Source organism: Oncorhynchus mykiss, chromosome 25 (assembly GCF_057628025.1).
Source record: "Oncorhynchus mykiss isolate SJ-2025 chromosome 25, ASM5762802v1, whole genome shotgun sequence".
Lineage (NCBI taxonomy): Eukaryota > Metazoa > Chordata > Actinopteri > Salmoniformes > Salmonidae > Oncorhynchus > Oncorhynchus mykiss.
In genome coordinates this window covers 68,598,582-68,619,180 of record NC_143046.1, presented here as the reverse complement: position 1 = coordinate 68,619,180, position 20,599 = coordinate 68,598,582, and the positions used below count along the sequence as shown (strand labels likewise).

The following is a 20,599-nucleotide window of genomic DNA, read 5'->3' as shown; positions in this document are numbered from 1 at the left end:
GTAATGGTTTGCAAGCCCTGCCACATCCGACGAGCGTCAGAGCCGGTGTAGTATGATTTGATCTTTGTCCTATATTGATGCTTTGCCTGTTTGATGGTTCTTCGGTGGGCATAGCGGGATTTCTTATAAGCTTCCGGTTTAGAGTCCCGCTCCTTGAAAGCGGCAGCTCTAGCCTTTAGCTCAGTGCGGATGTTGCCTATAATCCATGGCTTCTAGTTGGGGTATGCACTGTGGGGACGACGTCATCAATGCACTTATTAATGAAGCCAGTGACTGGTGTACTCCTCAATGTCATCGTAGGAATCCCCGAACATATTCCAGTCTGTGCTAGCAAAACAGTCCTTTTGCTTAGCATCTGCTTCATCTGACCACTTTTTTATTGATCTAGTCACTGGTGCTTCCTGCTTACATTTTTGCTTGTAAGCAGGAATTGAGGAGGATAGAATTATGGTCAGATTTGATAAATGGAGGGCGAGGGAGAGCTTTGTATGCTTCTGTGTATGGAGTAAAGGTGGTCCAAAGTTTTTTTCCCTCTAGTTGCACATTTAACATGCTGATAGAAATTTGGTAAAACATATTTAAGTTTCCCTGCATTAAAGTCCCTGGCTACTAGGAGCACTGCCTCTGGGTGAGCGTTTTCTTGTTTGCTTATGGCAAAATACAGCTCATTCATTTCTGTCAGTGCCTGCCTCTGACTGTGGTGGTATGTAAACTGCTATGAAAAATACAGATGAAAACTCTAGGTAGATAGTGTGGTCTACAGCTTATCATGAGATACTCTACCTCAGGCGAGGAATAGCTAGAGACTTCCTTAGATATCATGCACCAGCTGTTATTTACAAAAATACATAGTCCACCGCCCCTTGTCTTACCAGACGCTGCTGTTCTGTCCTCCCAGTGTAGTGTATAACCAGCCAGCTGTATGTTGACTGTCGTCGTTCAGCCACGACTCCGTGAAGCATAAGATATTACCGTTTTGAATGTCCCGTTAATAGTTTAATCTTCCGCGTAGGTCATCTATTTTATTGTCCAAAGATTGCACGTTTGCTAGCATAATGGAAGAAAGTGGGGGTTTATTCGATCGCCTACGAATTCTCAGAAGGCAACCCACCCTCCAGCCCCTTTTTCTCCGCCTCCTCTTCACGCAAATCACAGGGATCTGAGCCTGTTCCCGAGAAAGCAGTATATCGTTCACGTCGGGCTCGTCAGACTCGTTAAAGAGGAAAAAAAGGGTTCTGCCAGTCCGCGGTGAGTATTCGCAGTCCTGATGTCCAGAATTTATTTTCAGTCATAAGAGACGGTAGCGGCAACATTATGTACAAAATAAGTTAAAATAAGTTACAAACAACGCAAATAAACAAACAAAAAACACAATCTGTTGGGGGCATGCAAAACATCTGCCTTCTTCTCCAGCTCCATTTTAAGCAATGTACACTGTGCAAATACATAAATAATTGATCTCATTACAGGTTAGGCACACATATGTTCCAGAATATGGGAGCAGGAAAAAACACAAAGAACACGGAGTGCAGTACTGTATGGGCCATAAATGTACCAGACATGACTAGCCAGTACAAGGTGTTCTGTTCAACTGCAGCACACTAGGTAGGTAAAGACTATAGAGCCCTTACTGTGTTATTCTACTGAGCATGTCTTAGATTAACCCAACTGGATAAGTCATGGATATGAATGGCGTAGAGGGGCTCTGTGAGAGATGAGGTACAGCTACAATTTGTATTGTTAAGATATGAAGTACTGTAACTCCCACTCAAAGAAGACAGAACTATGGAGTGAAGATAGAGTGTGGTCTGGGGTAGCTGAGGTATACATAGTAAGCTGTGTCTAGGAGCCAGAGATAACCCATCACTCAACACTGCTCGATTTTCATCCACATTGAAGTAGACCAGCGAGGGTTCAAACAACTAAAACAGAGCAGGCTCTGGGTTGTAGAATAGCTCTGGCATCCAGATGGCCATTCACACTGTGCTTCCTGTGTCACAATCAATTTAACCTCTCACACTCATAACGTTAGGGCACTGCTGCCCTCAACAGGACAATCTAGGCATTTATTTATGTATTTTATTTCACCTTTATTTAACCAGGTAGGCAAGTTGAGAACAAGTTCTCATTTACAATTGCGACCTGGCCAAGATAAAGCAAAGCAGTTCGACACATACAACAGCATGGAGTAAAACAAACATACAGTCAATAATACAGTAGAAAAATAAGTCTATATACAATGTGAGCAAATGAGGTGAGATAAGGGATGTAAAGGCAAAAAAGGCCATGGTGGCGAAGTAAATACAATTTAGCAAGAAAAACACTGGAATGGTGGATTTGCAGTGGAAGAATGTGCAAAGTAGAGATAGAAATAATGGGGTGCAAAGGAGCAAAATAAATGAATACAGTAGGGGAAGAGGTAGTTGTTTGGGCTAAATTATAGATGGGCTATGTACAGATGTAGTAATCTGTGAGTTGCTCTGACAGCTGGTGCTTAAAGCCAGTGAGGGAGATTAGTGTTTCCAGTTTCAGAGATTTTTGTAGTTCGTTCCAGTCATTGGCAGCAGAGAACTGGAAGGAGAGGCGGCCAAAGGGAGAATTGGCTTTGGGGGTGACCAGAGAAATATACCTGCTGGAGTGCATGCTACAGGTGGGTGCTGCTATGGTGACCAGCGAGCTGAGAAAAGGGGGGACTTTACCTAGCAGGGTCTTGTAGATGACATGGAGCCAGTGGGTTTGGCGACGAGTATGAAGCGAGGGCCAGCCAACGAGAGCGTACAGGTCACAGTGGTGGGTAGTATATGGGGCTCTGGTGACAAAACGGATGGCACTGTGATAGACTGCATCCAATTTATTGAGTAGGGTATTGGAGGCTATTTTGTAAATGACATCGCCGAAGTCGAGGATCGGTAGGATGGTCAGTTTTACGAGGGTATGTTTGGCAGCATGAGTGAAGGATGCTTTGTTGCGAAATAGGAAGCCAAGTCTAGATCTAACTTTGGATTGGAGATGTTTGATGTGAGTCTGGAAGCAGAGTTTACAGTCTAACCAGACACCTAGGTAGTTGTAGTTGTCCACATATTCTAAGTCAGAACCATCCAGAGTAGTGATGCTGGACGGGCGGGCGGGTGCAGGCAGCGATCGGTTGAAGAGCATGTTTTTAAGAGCAGTTGGAGGCCAGGGAAGGAGAGTTGTATGGCATTGAAGCTCGTCTGGAGGGTTGTTAACACAGTGTCCAAAGAAGGGCCAGAAGTATACAGAATGGTGTCGTCTGAGTAGAGGTGGATCAGAGACTCACCAGCAGCAAGAGCGACATCATTGATGTATACAGAGAAGAGAGTCAGCCCAAGAACTGAACCCTGTGGCACCCCTATAGAGACTGCCACAGGCACGGACAACAGGCCCTCCGATTTGACACACTGAACTCTATGAGAGTAGTTGGTGAACCAGACGAGGCAATCATTTGAGAAACCAAGGCTATCGAGTCTTCCGATGAGGATGTGGTGATTGACAAGAGTCGAAAGCCTTGGCCAGGTCAATTAATACGGCTGCACAGTATTGTTTCTTATCGATGGCGGTTAAGATATCGTTTAGGACCTTGAGCGTGCACCCATGACCAGCTCTGAAACCAGATTGCATAGCGGAGAAGGTGCAGTGGGATTCAAAATGGTCGGTGATCTATTTGTTGACTTGGCTTTCGACGACCTTGGAAAGGCAGGGTAGGATAGAGCAGTTTGGGTCAAGAGTGTCCCCCCCCTTTGAAGAGGGGGATGACTGCAGCTGCTTTCCAATCTTTGGGAATCTCAGACGACACGAAAGAGAGGTTGAACAGGCTAGTAATAGGGGTTGCAACATTTTCGGCAGATCATTTTAGAAAGAAAGGGTCCAGATTGTCTAGCCCGGCTGATTTGTAGGGGATCAGATTTTGCAGCTCTTTCAGAACATCAGCTGACTGGATTTGGGAGAAGGAGATATGGGGAAGGCTTGGGCGAGTTGGTGTGGGGGTGCAGTGCTGTTGACTGGGGTAGGGGTAGCCAGGTGGAAAGAATGGCTAGCCGTAGAAAAATGCTAATTGAAATTCTCAAATATAGTGGATTTTTCGGTGGTGACAGAGTTTCCTATCTTCAGTGGGAAGCTAGGAGGAGGTGTTCTTATTCTTCATGGACTTTACAGTATCCCAGAACTGTTTTGAGTTTGTTGCAGGAAGAAAATGTCTGCTTGAAAAAGCTAGCCTTGGCTTTTCTAACTGCATTACAGCAAATATATATATTGTGTGACTGCAGTCAACTGTAAATGTAAGAATGTATGCGTGTCTCACCAGTGTCTGAAAGCAACAGTAGAGCTGAGTGAGGTAGGGGTGGCAGCCAGCTAGTGACAGCACTCTCTTCTCTGTCATAGTGCACTCAACATCATCATCCTGCAGAATTATGTCCTTCTTCAGCACCTTAACTGCGAACACCCGCTCACTGCTGTTCAACCGAGCCAACATCACCTGAAATAAGAATAAACCACACACACACACGTTACTAACCCAACTCCAAACCCTCACACAGTCCCTTGTGTTATCGCTCCATAGTGTATCTCTATTGTCTCACCTTGCCGAAGCTGCCCTTGCCCAACACTTGTAGGAAGGTGAAGTCAGTGATACCCAGCCGTCTGGTCTGCTGCTGAGGTTTTCCACTCTCCCTCCTCACACTGAGGGCCCGCTCCTGGCCCTGCCCTCCAGGGGACTGGGGGACAACAGAGTATGTATGTAATGTATGTACAGTTGAAGTCAGAAGTTTACATACACCTTAGCCAAATACATTTAAACTCACTTTTTCACACAATTCCTGACATTTAATCCGAGTAAAAAAAATCCCTTTCTTAGGTCAGTTAGGATCACCACTTTATTTTATGAATGTGAAATGTCAGAATAATAGTAGAGAGAATGATTTATTTCAACTTTTATTTCTTTCATCACAATCCCAGTGGGTCAGAAGTTTACATACACTCAATTAGTATTTGGTAGCATTGCCTTTAAATTGTTTAACTTGGGTCAAACGTTTTGGGTAGCCTTCCACAAGCTTCCTACAATAAGTTGGATGAATTTTGGCCTGACAGAGCCGGTGTAACTGAGTTAGGTTTGTAGGCCTCCATGCTCGCACACGCTTTTTCAGTTCTGCCCACATATTTTCTATAGGATTGAGGTCAGGGTTTTGTGATGGCCACTCCAATAACTTGACTTTGATGTCCTTAAGCCATTTTGCCACAACTTTGAAAGTATGCTTGGGGTCATTGTCCATTTGGAAGACCCATTTGCTCTAACTTCCTGACTGATGTCTTGAAATGTTGATTCAATATATCCACATAATTTTCCGCCTCATGATGCCATCTATTTTGTGAAGTGCACCAGACCCTGTTGCAGCAAAGCACCCCCACAACATGATGCTGCCACCCCCGTGCTTCACTGTTGGGATGGTATTCTACGGCTTGCAAGCCTTCCCCTTTTTCCTCCAAACATAACAATGGTCATTATGGCCAAAAAGTTATATTTTTGTTTCATCAGACCAGACGACATTTCTCCAAAAAGTACGATCTTTGTCCCCATGTGCAGTTTCAAACCGTAGTCTGGCTTTTTTATGGCAGTTTTGGAGCAGTGGCTTCTTCCTTGCTGAGCGACCTTTCAGGTTATGTCTATATAGGACTCGTTTTACTGTGGATATAGATACTTTTGTACCGGTTTCCTCCAGCATCTTCACAAGGTCCTTTGCTGTTGTTCTGGGATTGGCTTGCACTTTTCGACACCAGAGTACGTTCATCTCTAGGAGACAGAACACGTCTCCTTCCTGAGCGGTATGACGGCTGCGTGGTCCCATAGTGTTTATACTTGCGTACTATTGTTTGTACAGACGAATGTGGTACCTTCAGGCATTTGGAAATTGCTCCGAATGATGAACCAGACTTGTGGAGGTCTACAATTTGTTCTTCTGAGGTCTTGATTTCTTTTGATTTTCCCATGATGTCAAGCAAAGAGGCATTAAGTTTGAAGGTAGGCCTTGAAATACATCCACACGTACACCTCCAATTGACTCAAATGATGACAATTAGCATATCAGAAGCTTCTAAAGCCATGACATAATTTTCTGGAATTTTCCAAGCTGTTTAAAGGCACAGTCAACTTGGTGTATGTAAACTTCTGACCCACTGGAATTGTGATTCAGTGAATTACATATAAGTGAAATAATCTGTCTGTAAACAATTGTTGGAAAAATGACTTGTGTCATGCACAAAGTAGATGTCCTAACCAACTTGCCAAAACTATTGTTTGTTACAAGAAATTTGTGGAGTGGTTGAAAAAAGAGTTTTTGCCTCCCGGGTGGCGCAGTGGTCTAGGGCACTGCATCACAGTGCTAGCTGTGCAACCAGAGGCTCTGGGTTTGCGCCCAGGCTCTGTCGCAGCCGGCCGCGACCGGGAGGTCCGTGCGCACTGTGTTAAGAAGCAGTGCGGCTCGGTTGGGTTGTGTTTCGGAGGACGCATGACTTTCGACCTTCGTCTCTCCCGAGCCTGTACGGGAGTTGTAGCGATGAGACAAGATAGTAACTACTAACATTTGGATACCATGAAAAGGGGGATAAAAAAAAAATGAATGAAAAAAAAGAAAAGCGAGTTTTAATGACTCCAACATTAGTGTATATAAACTGTATGTGTATGTATCTAAGTACGTGTGTGTATCAGTTGAGGCTGCTGAGGGGATAACAGATCATAATAATGTCTGTAACAGAGCAAATTAAATTTGTTTAATACCATTTCACATATACCAGTCCAGCCATTACCACGAGCCTGTCCTCCCCAATTAAGGTGCCACCAACCTCCTGTGGTTTGTATGTGTGGGTTAACTTGGCACACTATTTCTTCCTCTCCCGCTCTCTCTTTTCATCTAGTTAGCATACCAGTGAGTTGCGTTTGGAGAGCCCCCCAGCCTGCAGCCCCATCTCTGCCAGCTTGTTGGCCAGCTCCACACTGTTGACCCCACAGCTGGGTGCTACGTTGCCTTTACAGCGGATGTGTACGTTCATCTTACAGACTGCAGAGGACAGACACACAACAGACAGGAAGTACAGGTTAATAAGCCATGAAAATGGAACACCTGCCTATAAACATCTGAGAGAGAAAGAATATAAGAAATGAGAGAAAGAATCTTACTCTTGCAGTGTAGACCCTGTCTGACAAGGCCCCACAGTAGAGAACCACAGTGGTCACAGAAGGTGGGAGCCTTAAAGTTGTGGATGTTAAACTTATGGGGGACGTTGATACTGAAGCCTTGATTGGTGGTCTGTGAATGAGAATTTATCAGAATGTCATCACATTGGCCCAGTGGTATAAGGTACTTAAGTAAACAATACTTTAAAGGACTACTTAAGTAGTTTGGGGGGGTGTGGGGGGTGTATCTGTACTTGACTATTTATGGAAACTTTTACTTTACTACATTTCTAAAGATAATAATATACTTTTTACTCCATACATTTTCCCTGACACCCAAAAGTACTCGTTACATTTTGACAGAAAAATGGTCCAATTCACACACTTATCAAGAGAACATCTCTGGTCATCCCTGCTGCTTCTTATCTGGCGGACTCAGTAAACACTAATGCTTTGTTTGTAAATTATGTTGGTGTGTGCCCCTGGCTATTCGTTTAAAAAAAAAAGACATTTGTGCTGTCTGGTTTGCTTAATATAAGGAACTTGAAATGAATCATACTTTTACATTTGATTCTTGAGTATATTTTAGCAATTACATTTACTTTTGATACTTAAGTATACTTAAAACCAAATACTTTTATATTTTTCTCAAGTAGTATTTTACTGGGTGACTTTTACTTGAGTCATTTTCTATTAAGGTATGTTTACTTTTACTCAAGTATGACAATTGAGTACTTTTTCCACCACTGCATTGACCTCGGTTTGAATGGGAGACCATGTAAATACTGCATGTTATAAACCACACAGCCAGCAGGTAGCAGTGTGTGCTCAAGCAAACCATCACATGGCATCATGTCATTGTGCCAGTTTGCTTCAGCAGAAAACTATCCTGCAGCAACAGGAAATGTGAATTATTATGTGGATTATAATGAATGGACATTTTAAGGGAAAATAAAGTCTGACATTTCAAAGTGGAAATTACAAACTTCAGAAGCCTTTTTAAACCTGCATTGCAGTTCTCCTGCAACAGGGTGATCAAATTAAGATCCTACATCTGTATTCAGTAGGTTGATGTTGTTCACCCACAACAACTCAGCACAAACAGCATCCGGGGCAGGGTCCCTGACTGACACAGTTCCTGAATAAAGATATTTTCATCTGCGTCTGAAGGCCATCTGACTGGATCTGGATCTATCAGCTGATGCACAATGCACCTGTAGAACAGCCGATTTTGACTCTGGAATCCCCCGGATAGTCAAAATAGTGTATTTCAGGTACAAAGACAACTTTTTGTCTTTGCATTGTCAGAACACATTCCATTGATGAGAGAGTGATTTTTGGAATGTGGAGGGGTGGGTGTTCTAGTAATGACATGACAGAGATGTTACAGCGTTATTGTAGTGTAATAGGGGTATGGTGTTAAAGTTCAAATGGCTCGTCTCTGTATGTTGTCTCACCGGCTCCTTGACAGGCTTCTTCATGCGTGGACACACCGTGACAACCAACTGATGACATCGCTTGTGAACCACACAAGTGCATACTGGAAAACAGACAGAGAATTAATCAAAACAACAATCAAACCATGTTTTTCATTAACACAGCCGTTAAGTGTGAAAGAAACCCTGACAAAGGCATCAGCTTCCTGCTGAAACACTAGGGATTTTTATCAATTGTTTCTGAGAAAGACCATGTGGCTTAATTATTTGAGAAAGAGGCCGGGCACTGTGAGATGATTGGGTTTTGGGTTCAGCAGCTCAATAATAAAAACAGGCCGTGTGAGAGAGAGCTCCGTCTCTGTGGCGTAGCACTGACTTCCTTTCTGAGTGGGCTGGTGGTCACAGAAATGGTGTGAATAAGAGTGAGAGAAAAGAAAGACTGGGGGTTTGAGCAGAAAGAAAGACTCAAGAAAGAAAACAGTGAAAAGGAGAAAAAGGGTCACTCACCTTGGCATTGGTAACCCTGCTTCCCAAAAACACCCCTGTAACAGAAGACCTGACAGTCAGGAATCATGCAAAGCATACTGTTTACATATGAAATATATTTGTAACTGACTGTTTCTATTATAAACCATCGACAATACTATCACTATGTGTAACACGTTAGATGAACTCTATGAGGTGAGGGCAGTGGAGTGTGTGTGTGGTCTTGTATTACTATCCTTGTGGGTACCGGAAATCCCCAAGTCTCCACAAGGACAGTAAATCAAGGAACATTCTCCCAAAGACTATTTTCAATATAGGGATTATGCTTATGGTTACAATTAGGGATAGGAGTTAAGGTTAGTGTAGTGTTAGGGTACCAGAATGGAAATCAATTTTAGGTCCCCTCAAGAATAGTAAAACATATGTTTTGTGTGTGTGTGTGTGTGTGTGTGTCCTTACCAGATGAACTCTTTGCAGTGGAAGCAGAAGGTGGGCTGCCGTAGGAATGTGGACATGAACTTGTGTCCGTTGACCTGGTGAATTTTGCGTTTCACGGCCCCCTGCCTCTTCCTGTTGAACTGCTTAAACACCTTCACATTCCCCGTGGCATCATCTTAGAACATGGGAACAGAATGGGATGGGGGTCAGACAGTATTGGGATTCCAACTGCAAGCTCTGAACCTTTACACCGGATCATTGCAGCTAGCTAGCTGCTATCCGAGTGGCTACTCCTGGCTAACGTCTCTGTCCCGAAACAAGCATCCAGTTAGCCTGGAACTAGCCTCGAGCTAGGCCCATCTCCCGGCTAGCCAAAGAGGTCCTTCAGCCAATTCTTGGGCTACAATACCTATTTTTCCAATTGGCCCTTTTACTGCCGACACGGAGCCCCGCCGATCCATCACGACTGGTCTACCGATGTAACTGTCCGAGGGGGTCTCAACAGGCTATTCTGTTACGATGTCGCCAAATAACCATTTAATAGCCCCAGCCCGCTAGCTTTTCTGAACTCTGTGTCCCCTGCTCGCCTAGTGTAGTAGTGACTACCGAACAGCACCCTGACTCACCTATTGCTGCTCTTTTGACCCTATGATCACTCGGCTACACAGCGGATGCCCCCTGTACTGTTTCAATAACACGGTACCTCATTTTGTTTACCTGTCGGCCCCAGCCTCAAACTCAGGTCCTGTATGTCCTAACCAACCCACTCTGCCCTTTCATCGCCATTTACACGTTGTTGTCTTAGCTCTCCTGATCAACAACTGTGTTTGCTTTATGCCTCTCTCTAATGTCAATATGCCTTGTCTACTGCTGTCTTGGCTAGTTCTTACTGTTTTATTTCAGCCCTCAGTCCCACTCAAAATGCCTTAGATAGCTCTTTTGTCCCACCCCACACACATGTGGAGACCTCACCTGGCTTAACTGGTGCCTCGAGACGAAACCTCTCTCATCGTCACTCAACGCCTAGGTTTACCTCCACTGTACTCACATCCTATCATACCATTGTCTGAACATCATACCCTGAATCTATTCTACCACTCCCAGAAATCTGCTCCTTTTATTCTTTGTCCCCAATGCAATAGACGACCAGTTTTTATAGCCTTCAGCCGTACCCTTATCCTACTCCTCCTCTGTTCCTCTGGTGATGTAGAGGTTAACCCAGGCCCTATAGCCCCCAGTTCCACTCCTATTCACCAGGCGCTATCTTTTGTTGACTTCTGTAACCGTAAAAGTCTAGGTTTCATGCATGTTAACATCAGAAGCCTCCTCCCTAAGTTTGTTTTATTCACTGCTTTAGCACACACACATCTTGCTCCAAGGTGGCATAGCAGTCAGACGTCTTTTGTCCTCGTCTTGCCGTGTCCTGTATATATATATATATATATATATATATATATATATTTACAACTTTCTTCGCATACCTTTTTATATATATTTTTTATTTTCCATAAACTCATCTTCAAAACACTCTCCTGCAACCCGCCTCACCAATTTATATTTAAAAAAAAAAGAAAGTATTATTTACCTCAAATCTGTAATCCTCCATAGAAGCTAACCAGAAGCTAGCCAGAAGCTAATCCAGAAGCTAGCCTGAAGCTAACCAGAAGCTAATCAGAAGCTAGTTAGCTTCTTTACTGGCTAATCGTTAGTATTCAGCTAACCACGGTTTGTGGTCATCAGCTATCCTTTAGCTCAAAAATCTATCGCCAGTTTTGTACGGCGCGGCTCGGACCGGAACATATCGGACCTATTTTTCTCTCCATGTCCCCGGATTTCAACCGCTAACTCTGGACATTTATACCTGGATCTCGCAGCTAGCTAGCTGCTATCCGTGTGACTATCGGCTTACATCAATTATTGCGGAGCTAGCCAGCTGAAGAGTTCCATCAGTCACTCCTGGGCTACAATCACCTATCCGGACCCGTTTTACTGCCAACGCGGAGCCCCACCGGGCCTTCACAACTGGACTACCGACGTTATCTACCCGAGGGAGTTATCCAGCTGGCTCCTCCGTCGCGACGTAACCTGAACGCCCATCTGCGGTCCGCTAATCGTTAGCTGTCTTATCGGCTGCTATCTGAATAGGCCTATCGGACAATTGATTTTTTTATTTTATTTTTTCTTGGGACTCTATCTATTGTTTTTTGTAAATTGGATTCATCCCCTCTACCACACGGAACCCCACTAATCCTACCGACGGAAACGCACGAGGTGGCTAAAAACAGACCTCCATCCTATGCTAGCTTGCTACCAATGGCCCGGCTAGCTGTCTGAATTGCCGTGACCCCAACCAACCTCACTACTCACTGGACCCTTTTGATCATTCGACTAAGCATGCCTCTCCTTAATGTCAATATGCCTTGTCCATTGCTGTTCTGGTTAGTGTTTATTGGCTTATTTCACTGTAGAGCCTCTAGTCCTGCTCACTATACCTTATCCAACCTATTAGTTCCACCACCCACACATGCGATGACATCTTCTGGTTTCAATGATGTTTCTAGAGACAATATCTCTCTCATCATCACTCAATACCTAGGTTTACCTGCACTGTATTCACATCCTACCATACCTTTGTCTGTACATTATACCTTGAAGCTATTTTATCGTCCCCAGAAACCTCCTTTTACTCTCTGTTCCAGACGTTCTAGACGACCAATTCTTATTGCTTATAGCCGTACCCTTATCCTACTGTTCCTCTGCCGATGTAGAGGTAAATCCAGGCCCTGCAGTGCCTAGCTCCACTCCTATTCCCCAGGCGGAATAGGAGTTGCAATCTACTGCAGAGATAGCCTGCAGAGTTCTGTCATGCTATCTGTGCGCAAACAGTTTGAGCTTCTACTTTTAAAAATCCACCTTTCTAGAAATAAGTCTCTCACTGTTGCTGCTTGTTATAGACCATACTCAGCCCCCAGCTGTGCCCTGGACACCATATTTGAATTATTTGCCCCTTATTTATCTTCAGACTGTACTGTGAGGTGACCGAAACTGGGATATGCTTAACACCCTGGCCGTCCTACAATCTAAACTAGATGCCCTCAATTTCACACAAATTATCAAGGCACCTACCAGGTACAACCCTAAATCCGTAAACACGGGCACCCTCATAGATATCATCCTGACCAACCTGCCCTCTAAATACACTTCTGCTGTCTTCAATCAGGATCTCAGCGATCACTGCCTACGTCCGTAATGGGCATGCGGTCAAATGACCACCCTTCATCACTGTCAAACGCTCCCTAAAACACTTCAGTGAGCAGGCCTATCAAATCGACCTGGCCCAGGTATTCTGGTAGGATATTGACCTCATTCCGTCAGTTGAGGATGCCTGGTTATTCTTTAAAAGTGCTTTCCTCACCATCTTAAATAAGCATGCCCCATTCAAAAAAAATGGAACTAAGAAAAGTTATATAGCCATTGGTTCACTCGAGACTTGACTGCCCTTGACCATCACAAAAACATCCTGTGGCGTACTGCATTAGCATCAAATAGCCCCCGCGATATGCAACTTTTCAGGGAAGTACACAGGCAGTTAGGAAAGCAAAGGCTAGCTTTTTCAAATAGAAATTTGCATCCTGTAGCACAAAGTCCAAAATGTTCTGGGACACTGTAAAGTCCATGGAGAATAAGAGCACCTCCTCCCAGCTGCCCACTGCACTGAGGCTAGGAAACACTGTCACCACCGAATAATCAAGAATTTCAACAAGCATTTTTTTTTACGGCTGGCCATGCATTCCACCTGGCTACCCCTATCCTGGCCAACATCTCTGCCCCCCCCACAGCAACTTACCCAAGCCTCCCCCATTTCTCCTTCACCCAAATCCAAATAGTTTATGTTCTGAAAGAGCTGCAAAATCTGGACCCTTGCTGGGCAAGACAATCTGGACCCTCTCTAAAATTGTCCGCTGCAATTGTTGCAACCCCTATTACTGGCCTGTTCAACCTCTTTCGTATCATCTGAGATCCCCAAAGATTGGAAAGCAGCCGCAGTCATCCCCCTCTTCAAAGGGGAGACACTCTAGACCAAAACTGTTGCAGACCTATATCTATCCTGCCCTGCCTTTCTAAAGTCTTCGAAAGCCAAGTTAACAAACAGATCACCGACCATTTCGAATCCTACCGTACCTTCTCCGCTCTGCAATCTGGTTACCGAGTGGGTCATGGGTGCACCTCAGCCACACTCAAGGTCCTAAACGATATAACTAGAGTTCAGCCAATTAATCGGAATGGCCGATTAATTAGGACCGATTTTGGACACCGATTTGGCCGATTTGTTTTTAAATATATTTTTTTACACCTTTATTTAATCTTTATTTAACTAGGCAAGTCAGTTCAGAACACATTCTTATTTTCAATTACGTCCTAGGAACGGTGGGTTAACTGCCTTGTTCAGGGGCAGAACGACAGATTTTTACCTTGTCAGCTCGGGGATTCAATCTTGCAACCATTCCCAGGTAAGAAGTTTTAGGTTGTAGTTATTATAGGAATTATAGGACTATTTCTCTCTATACCATTTGTATTTCATTAACCTTTGACTATTAGATGTTCTTATAGGCACTTTAGTATTGCCAGTGTAACAGTATAGCTTCCGTCCCTCTCCTTGCTCCTGCCTGGGCTCGAACCAGGAACACATCGACAACAGCCAACCTCAAAGCAGCGTTACCCATGCAGAGCAAGGGGAACAACCACTCCAAGTCTCAGAGCGAGTGACGTTTGAAACGCTATTATCTCGCACCCCGCTAACTAGCTAGCCATTTCACATCGGTTACACCAGGGCTGTGCGTCCCCCAAAGAAATGCCACCCCACACCATGACTGACCCACCGCCAAACCGGTCATGCTGGAGGATGTTGCAGGCAGCAGAACGTTCTCCACGGCGTCTCCAGACTGTCACGTCTGTCACATGTGCTCAGTGTGAACCTGCTTTCATCTGTAAAGAGCACAGGGCGCCAGTGGCGAATTTGCCAATCTTGGTGTTCTTTGGCAAATGCCAAACATCCTGCACGGTGTTGAGCTGTAAGCAACACTCCTTCCGTGGCCTCCATCTGCTCTTAAATGCAAGTAAGACTAAATGCATGATCTTCTACCGATTGCTGCCCGCACCTGCCTGCCAGTCTAGTATCACTACTCTGGACGGTTCTGACTTAGAATATGTGGACAACTACAAATACCTAGGTGTCTAGTTAGACTGTAAACTCTCCTTCTAGACTCACATTAAGCATCTCCAATCCAAAATTAAATCTAGAATCGGCTTCCAATTTCGCAACAAAGCATCCTTCACTCATGCTGCCAAACATACCCTCGTAAAACAGACCATCCTACCGATCCTCAACTTCAGCGATGTCATTTACAAATATCCCCATATTGTTATTTTTTTTTGTTGCTCATTTGCACCCCAGTATCTCTACTTGCACAATCGTCTTCTGCACATCCATCACTCCAGTGTTTATTTGCAAAATTGTAATTATTTTGCCACTATGGCCTATTTATTGCCTTACCTCCCTAATCTTACTACATTTGCACACACAGTACATAGATTTTTCAATTCTGTTATTGACTGTACTATTGTTTATCCCATGTGTAACTCTGTGTTGTTTGTTTCGCACTGCTTTGCTTTATCTTGGCCAGGTCAAAAATGAGAACTTGTTCTCAACTTGCCTACCTGGTTAAATAAAAAAAATATATATATATATTTTGCGTGGGTAAAATCACCAAGGAAGCCAATCCAGGACAAAAAAGCCATACTTAAACCGGTGTTGTGATAAATGCTTTGATAGCTCTATAACCTGTTAGCTCACATGCCTTACCACCATGACATATTGGCCTAAGGCCCAAGGCAATAAAAAGACACAGTGGCAGAATAAAGTCAACCACACGTTTCATTACAAAACCAGAGAGCAACATCTGTCCTGTGAAGTCCACAAAACATATTGCATGTAGCAAACAGTTACATGACCTACAGCATGATAGAGCAAGGTAATGTTTGACATTTTCACACTACTAAACAACTATTTATTTAGAGCCACAGAGAGTTACCGCAAGACGCAAAGAAAACTGGAGCGGTCTCCCCTATTCCAGCACCATTTCAATTTCAACAGCTTATCACCTATGCTTAGTCTAATAGAGTGACAACTACAGTGAACAAAAATATAAACGCATCATGTAAAGTGTTGGTCCCATGTTTCATGAGCTGAAACAAAAGATCCCAGAAATGTTCAATAAGCACAAAAAGCTTATTTCTTTCAAATTGATTCTGAGGAGTATTTCTCTCCCTTCATGTTGCCTAAACGGTCTATGACAGTCACACAGTCACACTTGAAGTTGTTGTTGACCTAGGCTACCTGGTTAAAATACTTGCTCGCTAGCCTAACTTCCTTTCATGGGCAACGATAGGTCAGGCCAGCTAGTTAACATTAGCATACCACAATCTAGCTACACGTTAAACTTCCATCCTCTCAGGCCAGGGGCACAATGTACGAATTTATGGTTGGATCAGAATCGCCGTTTTAATGATTGACCAGTATGGAGAATTAAGTCCATATCCCTATCTCCATCCATGGCTAATTTAGGAAAGGGACGATTTTAGCTAGCTAGCCACCGGAGAACACAACAATTAAAGTTTTTTCTGTCAGTAATGATGATTGGCCTGTGATGTGATTGGACTGAAGCCAAATCCAAACTATCTTCCCTTAAAAAATGTTTTTGTTGCGCCAGGACCATTCAAAGCTGAGCTCACTCAGTTTAATAGCTGATTGGCTATTATCAAGGGAGGCCAAATACTTGCTGGCTTCCCTTGCATTCAATATTATGGGCAGCATCAATTTCATACTCTTTCTGACCAGACAGCATCGGATAGATACACTACACATACTGAGACAGAGGGGCGCTGTTTCGTTCACTGGGATGCTTTCTCCGGTGAGATACATTTTGTTCAATTCACAAGAGGCTGAACGTATGAAACACAGAGAGATTGCACTACCAGTCTAAAGTTTTAGAACACCTACTCATTCAAGGGTTTTTCTTTATTTTTACTATTTTCTACATTGTAGAATAATAGTGAAGACATCAAAACTATGAAATAACACACATGGAATCATGTTGTAACCAAAAAAAAAAGTTTAACAAATCAAAATATATTTTATATTTGAGATTCAAATAGCCACCCTGACAGCTTTGCACACTTGGCATTCTCTCAACCAGCTTCACCTGGAATGCTTTTCCAACAGTCTTGAAGGAGTTTATTTTATATGTTTTTTTCTTGGTACATTTTTGGGGGAAGCCTGGCTTCCCTTGGCATCCATGAATACATGCCACTGATCATATCATGTATGGTATTATGGATGAGTGTGTGCGTGTCTATAGGTGAGTGTGTATGTCTGTGTGCGTATGTGTCTGTCTAGAGTAATAATAGTTGAGTTTGTGAGGTGCTAAAACCACATACGAACAGCGGAAAGTTGTATGTTTTAGAGTCCCGACACACGTCAGAGAGACAGGTGGTGGAGTACTACACTGAGAATGGCACTCAACTGTCAGCTATTGAAGCATGTTTGATTTGCCACAGCAAAAACTAGGGTTTAATGTGTGTTATTTCATGGACGGAACCTCCCTAAAGCATTCATGACCTATCCCAATCGTACTCTTTACAAATTAAATATTATTATATCAGGGAAGTGACCTTCAGAATGGAGAAGTGTATGAATGATATTATGATAAAGTGAGAGAAATTTGCAGAGCTATGTGCAGTTTTATTTGTAGGGTATCCAGGTCAGATGCAGTTTAGATAAGGTCATGATGATTTTCAGTGGTGATAAAATCATGGCAGAGCACTATACAAACTGCTAGAGGGGAGTATGTTATTCAGACAGGAAATATGGATGATAGAACATTGTTGCTTTTATCTGAAAGGAAACAAAGGAGATAGGATTCCCATCAGTCAAAGCATCTACAGTATGTCTTACAGTAAGTCAGTCACAGGCATGCACAAACGCTCACACATACACACAACCAGGTTTTTGTGACGCCGAATGTCTGTTTGACAGCCTGTTAGTTATCAACTGCATCAGTGGCTGTGTTGAAGTAGCCAGACAGACAGAGACTTTTAACTTTAGAGGGAGGAGGGTCGAATAGAACAAAATGTTACTGAATATTTAAGGAGTTGAAAGAATGTATGCTGTCTCAGTGTAAGAGAAATAAAAGATAGGAACAGAGAAAGAGGGAGAAAGAGATAGTTGTGCCATCTATGGATGAAATAGATAGAGGGTTAGTGTGAGATACAGTGAAAAACTCTTACCATCAATGAAGGAGCCATTGAGTGCTATGAGTATGTACACCTTGCCCTCTGGCTCCAGGTCCACCTGCACACAAACACAGGAGACATTAGACTAGACTATTTAAAGGCCCAGTGCAGTCAAATATGATTTTCCTGTGTTTTATATATATTTCCACACTGTAAGCTTGGGGTAATACTGTGAAAATTATAATGATGTCCTTTTAGTGTAAGAGCTGTTAGAAAAGGCCACTTGGTTTTGGTGGGATGATGTTTTGGCCTGCCTGGTGACATCACCAGGCGGTAATATAGTTAATAGACCAATAAGAAAGAGAGTTCCAAATCTCAGCTAGTTTTCAGTTTCCCTCCCCACTCAGACCACTCCAAGACAGTCATAGAAAAATACATCTTGAGAAATTGCTCTTTATTAAGAAACTAGTTCTGTTTCTTTTTTACCATTTAATTCAAAATAATCAATCACAGAAGGGTACTTAATTGTTACCCAGAAATGATTTGATATTGAGATAAAAAAAAACATCTGCATTGCTAGGTTTTTCTTTAACATACCGGTATTTAGCATGTTGAGTGGGTTGAGTGTGTATGTAATGTGGGGAGAATGTGAGCAATGTGGTGAAGAGACTAGAGAGCAGGTCCAGCTGGTTGAGCTAGCTCTATTAAAATGACACCCTGCTCCAGTGACAATAACATCCATCTCACACAGACATAGGCATAGAGTGATTTCGGAAAGTACTCAGACCACTTGACTATTTCACATTTTGTTACGTTACAGCCTTATTCTAAAATTAATTAAATACAACATTTTCTTCAGCAATCGCTACACAATACCCCATAACGACAAAGCAAAAACAGAAATACCTTGTTTACATAAGTATTCAGACCCTTTGCTATGCGACTCGAAATTGAGCTCAGGTGCATCCTGTTCCCATTGATCATCCTTGAGATGTTTCTAAAACTTGATTGGAGTACACTTGTGGTAAATTCAATTGATTGGACATGTATAGTCATGTATGTGCCTTACCAAATCAAGGTCCCACAGTTGACAGTGCATGTCAGAGCAAAAACCAAGCCATGAGATCGAAGCAATTGTCCGTAGAGCTCCAAGACAGGATTGTGTCGAGGCAAAGATCTGGGGAAAGGTACCAAAACATTTCTGCAGCATTGAAATGCCTCAAGAACACAGTGGCCCCATCATTCTTAAATGGATGAAGTTTGGAACCACCAAGACTCTTCCAAGAGCTGGCTGCCCGGCCAAACTGAGCAATCGGGGGTAAAGGGCCTTGGTCAGGGAGGTGACAAAGAACCTGATAGTCACTCTGACAGAGCTCTAGAGTTCCTCTGTGGAGATGAGAGAACCTTCCTGAAAGACAGCCATCTCTTTGGCTGTCCACCAATCAGGCCTTTATGGTAGAGGTAGAGGGCCAGACGGCCAGATGGAAGTCACTCAGTAAAAGGCACAGGACAGCCTGCTGGGAGGACTCTCAGACCATGAGAAACAAGATTCTCTGATCTGATGAAAACAAGATTGACCTATTTGGCCTGAATGCCAAGCGTCACGTCTGGAGAAAACCTGGTACCATCCCTACGGTGAAGCATGGTGGTGGCAGCATCATGCTGTAGGGATATTTTTAAGCGGCAGAGACTAGTCAGGATAGAGGGAATGATGAACGGAGCAAAGAACAGAGAGATCATTGATGAAGTCCTGGGTGCTCTGGAGCAGGTTCTCAGAATTGGACAAAAGTTTACCTTCCAACAGGACACAGTAAGCACACAGCCACGACAACGCAGGAGTCTCTGAATGTCCTTGAGAGGCCCAGTTAGAGCCCGGACTTGAACCCGATCAATATTTCTGGAGAGGCCTGAAAATGGCTGAGCAGCAATGCTTCCCATCCAACCTGACAGAGTTTGAGAGGATCTGCAGAGAATAATGGGATAAACTCCCCAAATACAGGCGTGCCAAGCTTGTAGCATCATACCCAAGTAGACTCGAGGCTGTAATCGCTGCCAAAGTTGCTTAGACAAAGTACAGGGTCTGAATACTTATGTAAATTTAATATTTAAGTTTACATTTTTCATACATTTGCCAAAAAAACTGTTTTTGCCTTGTCAGCGTGAGGTTGTGTAGATTGATGACAAAAATCAATTTTAGAAAAAGGCTGTAACATAATAAAATGTGGAAAAAGTAAAGGGGTCTGGATACTTTCTAAATACACTGTAAGTATAAAGAAGACCTACACACAGACAGATAGACATAATGAGACTGACAGAGGTCGAAAGGTTTGTATTAGGCCCACAGTGAGAACCTGAAGGATCTCCACAGTGCTGCGGAGGCCATGCACAAACCACGAAAATGGAAACGGAGGTTACTTACAGCCAGGTGAGTAACTTGCCGGGGGCATGGGGACAGGGAGTCATGACTGCCCAAATATTAGAAACAGGTCAATTTGACCCTGTTACTATCTTACCATGATTAGTTTGATTGATTGGAAAACATGTCCCCACTGTAAAGTGCCAGGCAGCTACTGGCTTTATGTTCCTCATTCCTCATTTTATGATTGGCTAATTATTTGTGTACAAGTAACTGCCAAAACAAAGGAAACACCAACATAAAGTGTTTTAGTGCGTTGGGCCACAACGAGCCGACAGAACAGCTTCAATTCGCCTTGGCATAGATTCTACAAGTGTCTGGAACTCTATTTAAGGGATGCAACACCAT

The 20,599-nt window shown here is 43.4% G+C and overlaps 1 protein-coding gene across 1 annotated transcript in view; it reads right to left on the bottom strand.

Annotated features, from left to right (window-relative positions):
* The window catches only part of prkcha (protein kinase C, eta, a), a 51,315-nt gene that overhangs the window by 21,925 nt on the left and 8,791 nt on the right, over positions 1 to 20,599 (bottom strand). Inside the window, exons 3-10 of the mRNA XM_090220842.1 lie at positions 17,890 to 17,953; positions 9,565 to 9,718; positions 9,127 to 9,161; positions 8,641 to 8,723; positions 7,187 to 7,316; positions 6,934 to 7,067; positions 4,596 to 4,730; positions 4,319 to 4,492 (exon numbers count right to left, since the gene is read on the bottom strand). Of these exons, the coding sequence (XP_090076968.1) occupies positions 4,319 to 4,492; positions 4,596 to 4,730; positions 6,934 to 7,067; positions 7,187 to 7,316; positions 8,641 to 8,723; positions 9,127 to 9,161; positions 9,565 to 9,718; positions 17,890 to 17,953 (909 nt within the window). The remainder of the gene's footprint in view (positions 1 to 4,318; positions 4,493 to 4,595; positions 4,731 to 6,933; positions 7,068 to 7,186; positions 7,317 to 8,640; positions 8,724 to 9,126; positions 9,162 to 9,564; positions 9,719 to 17,889; positions 17,954 to 20,599) is intronic.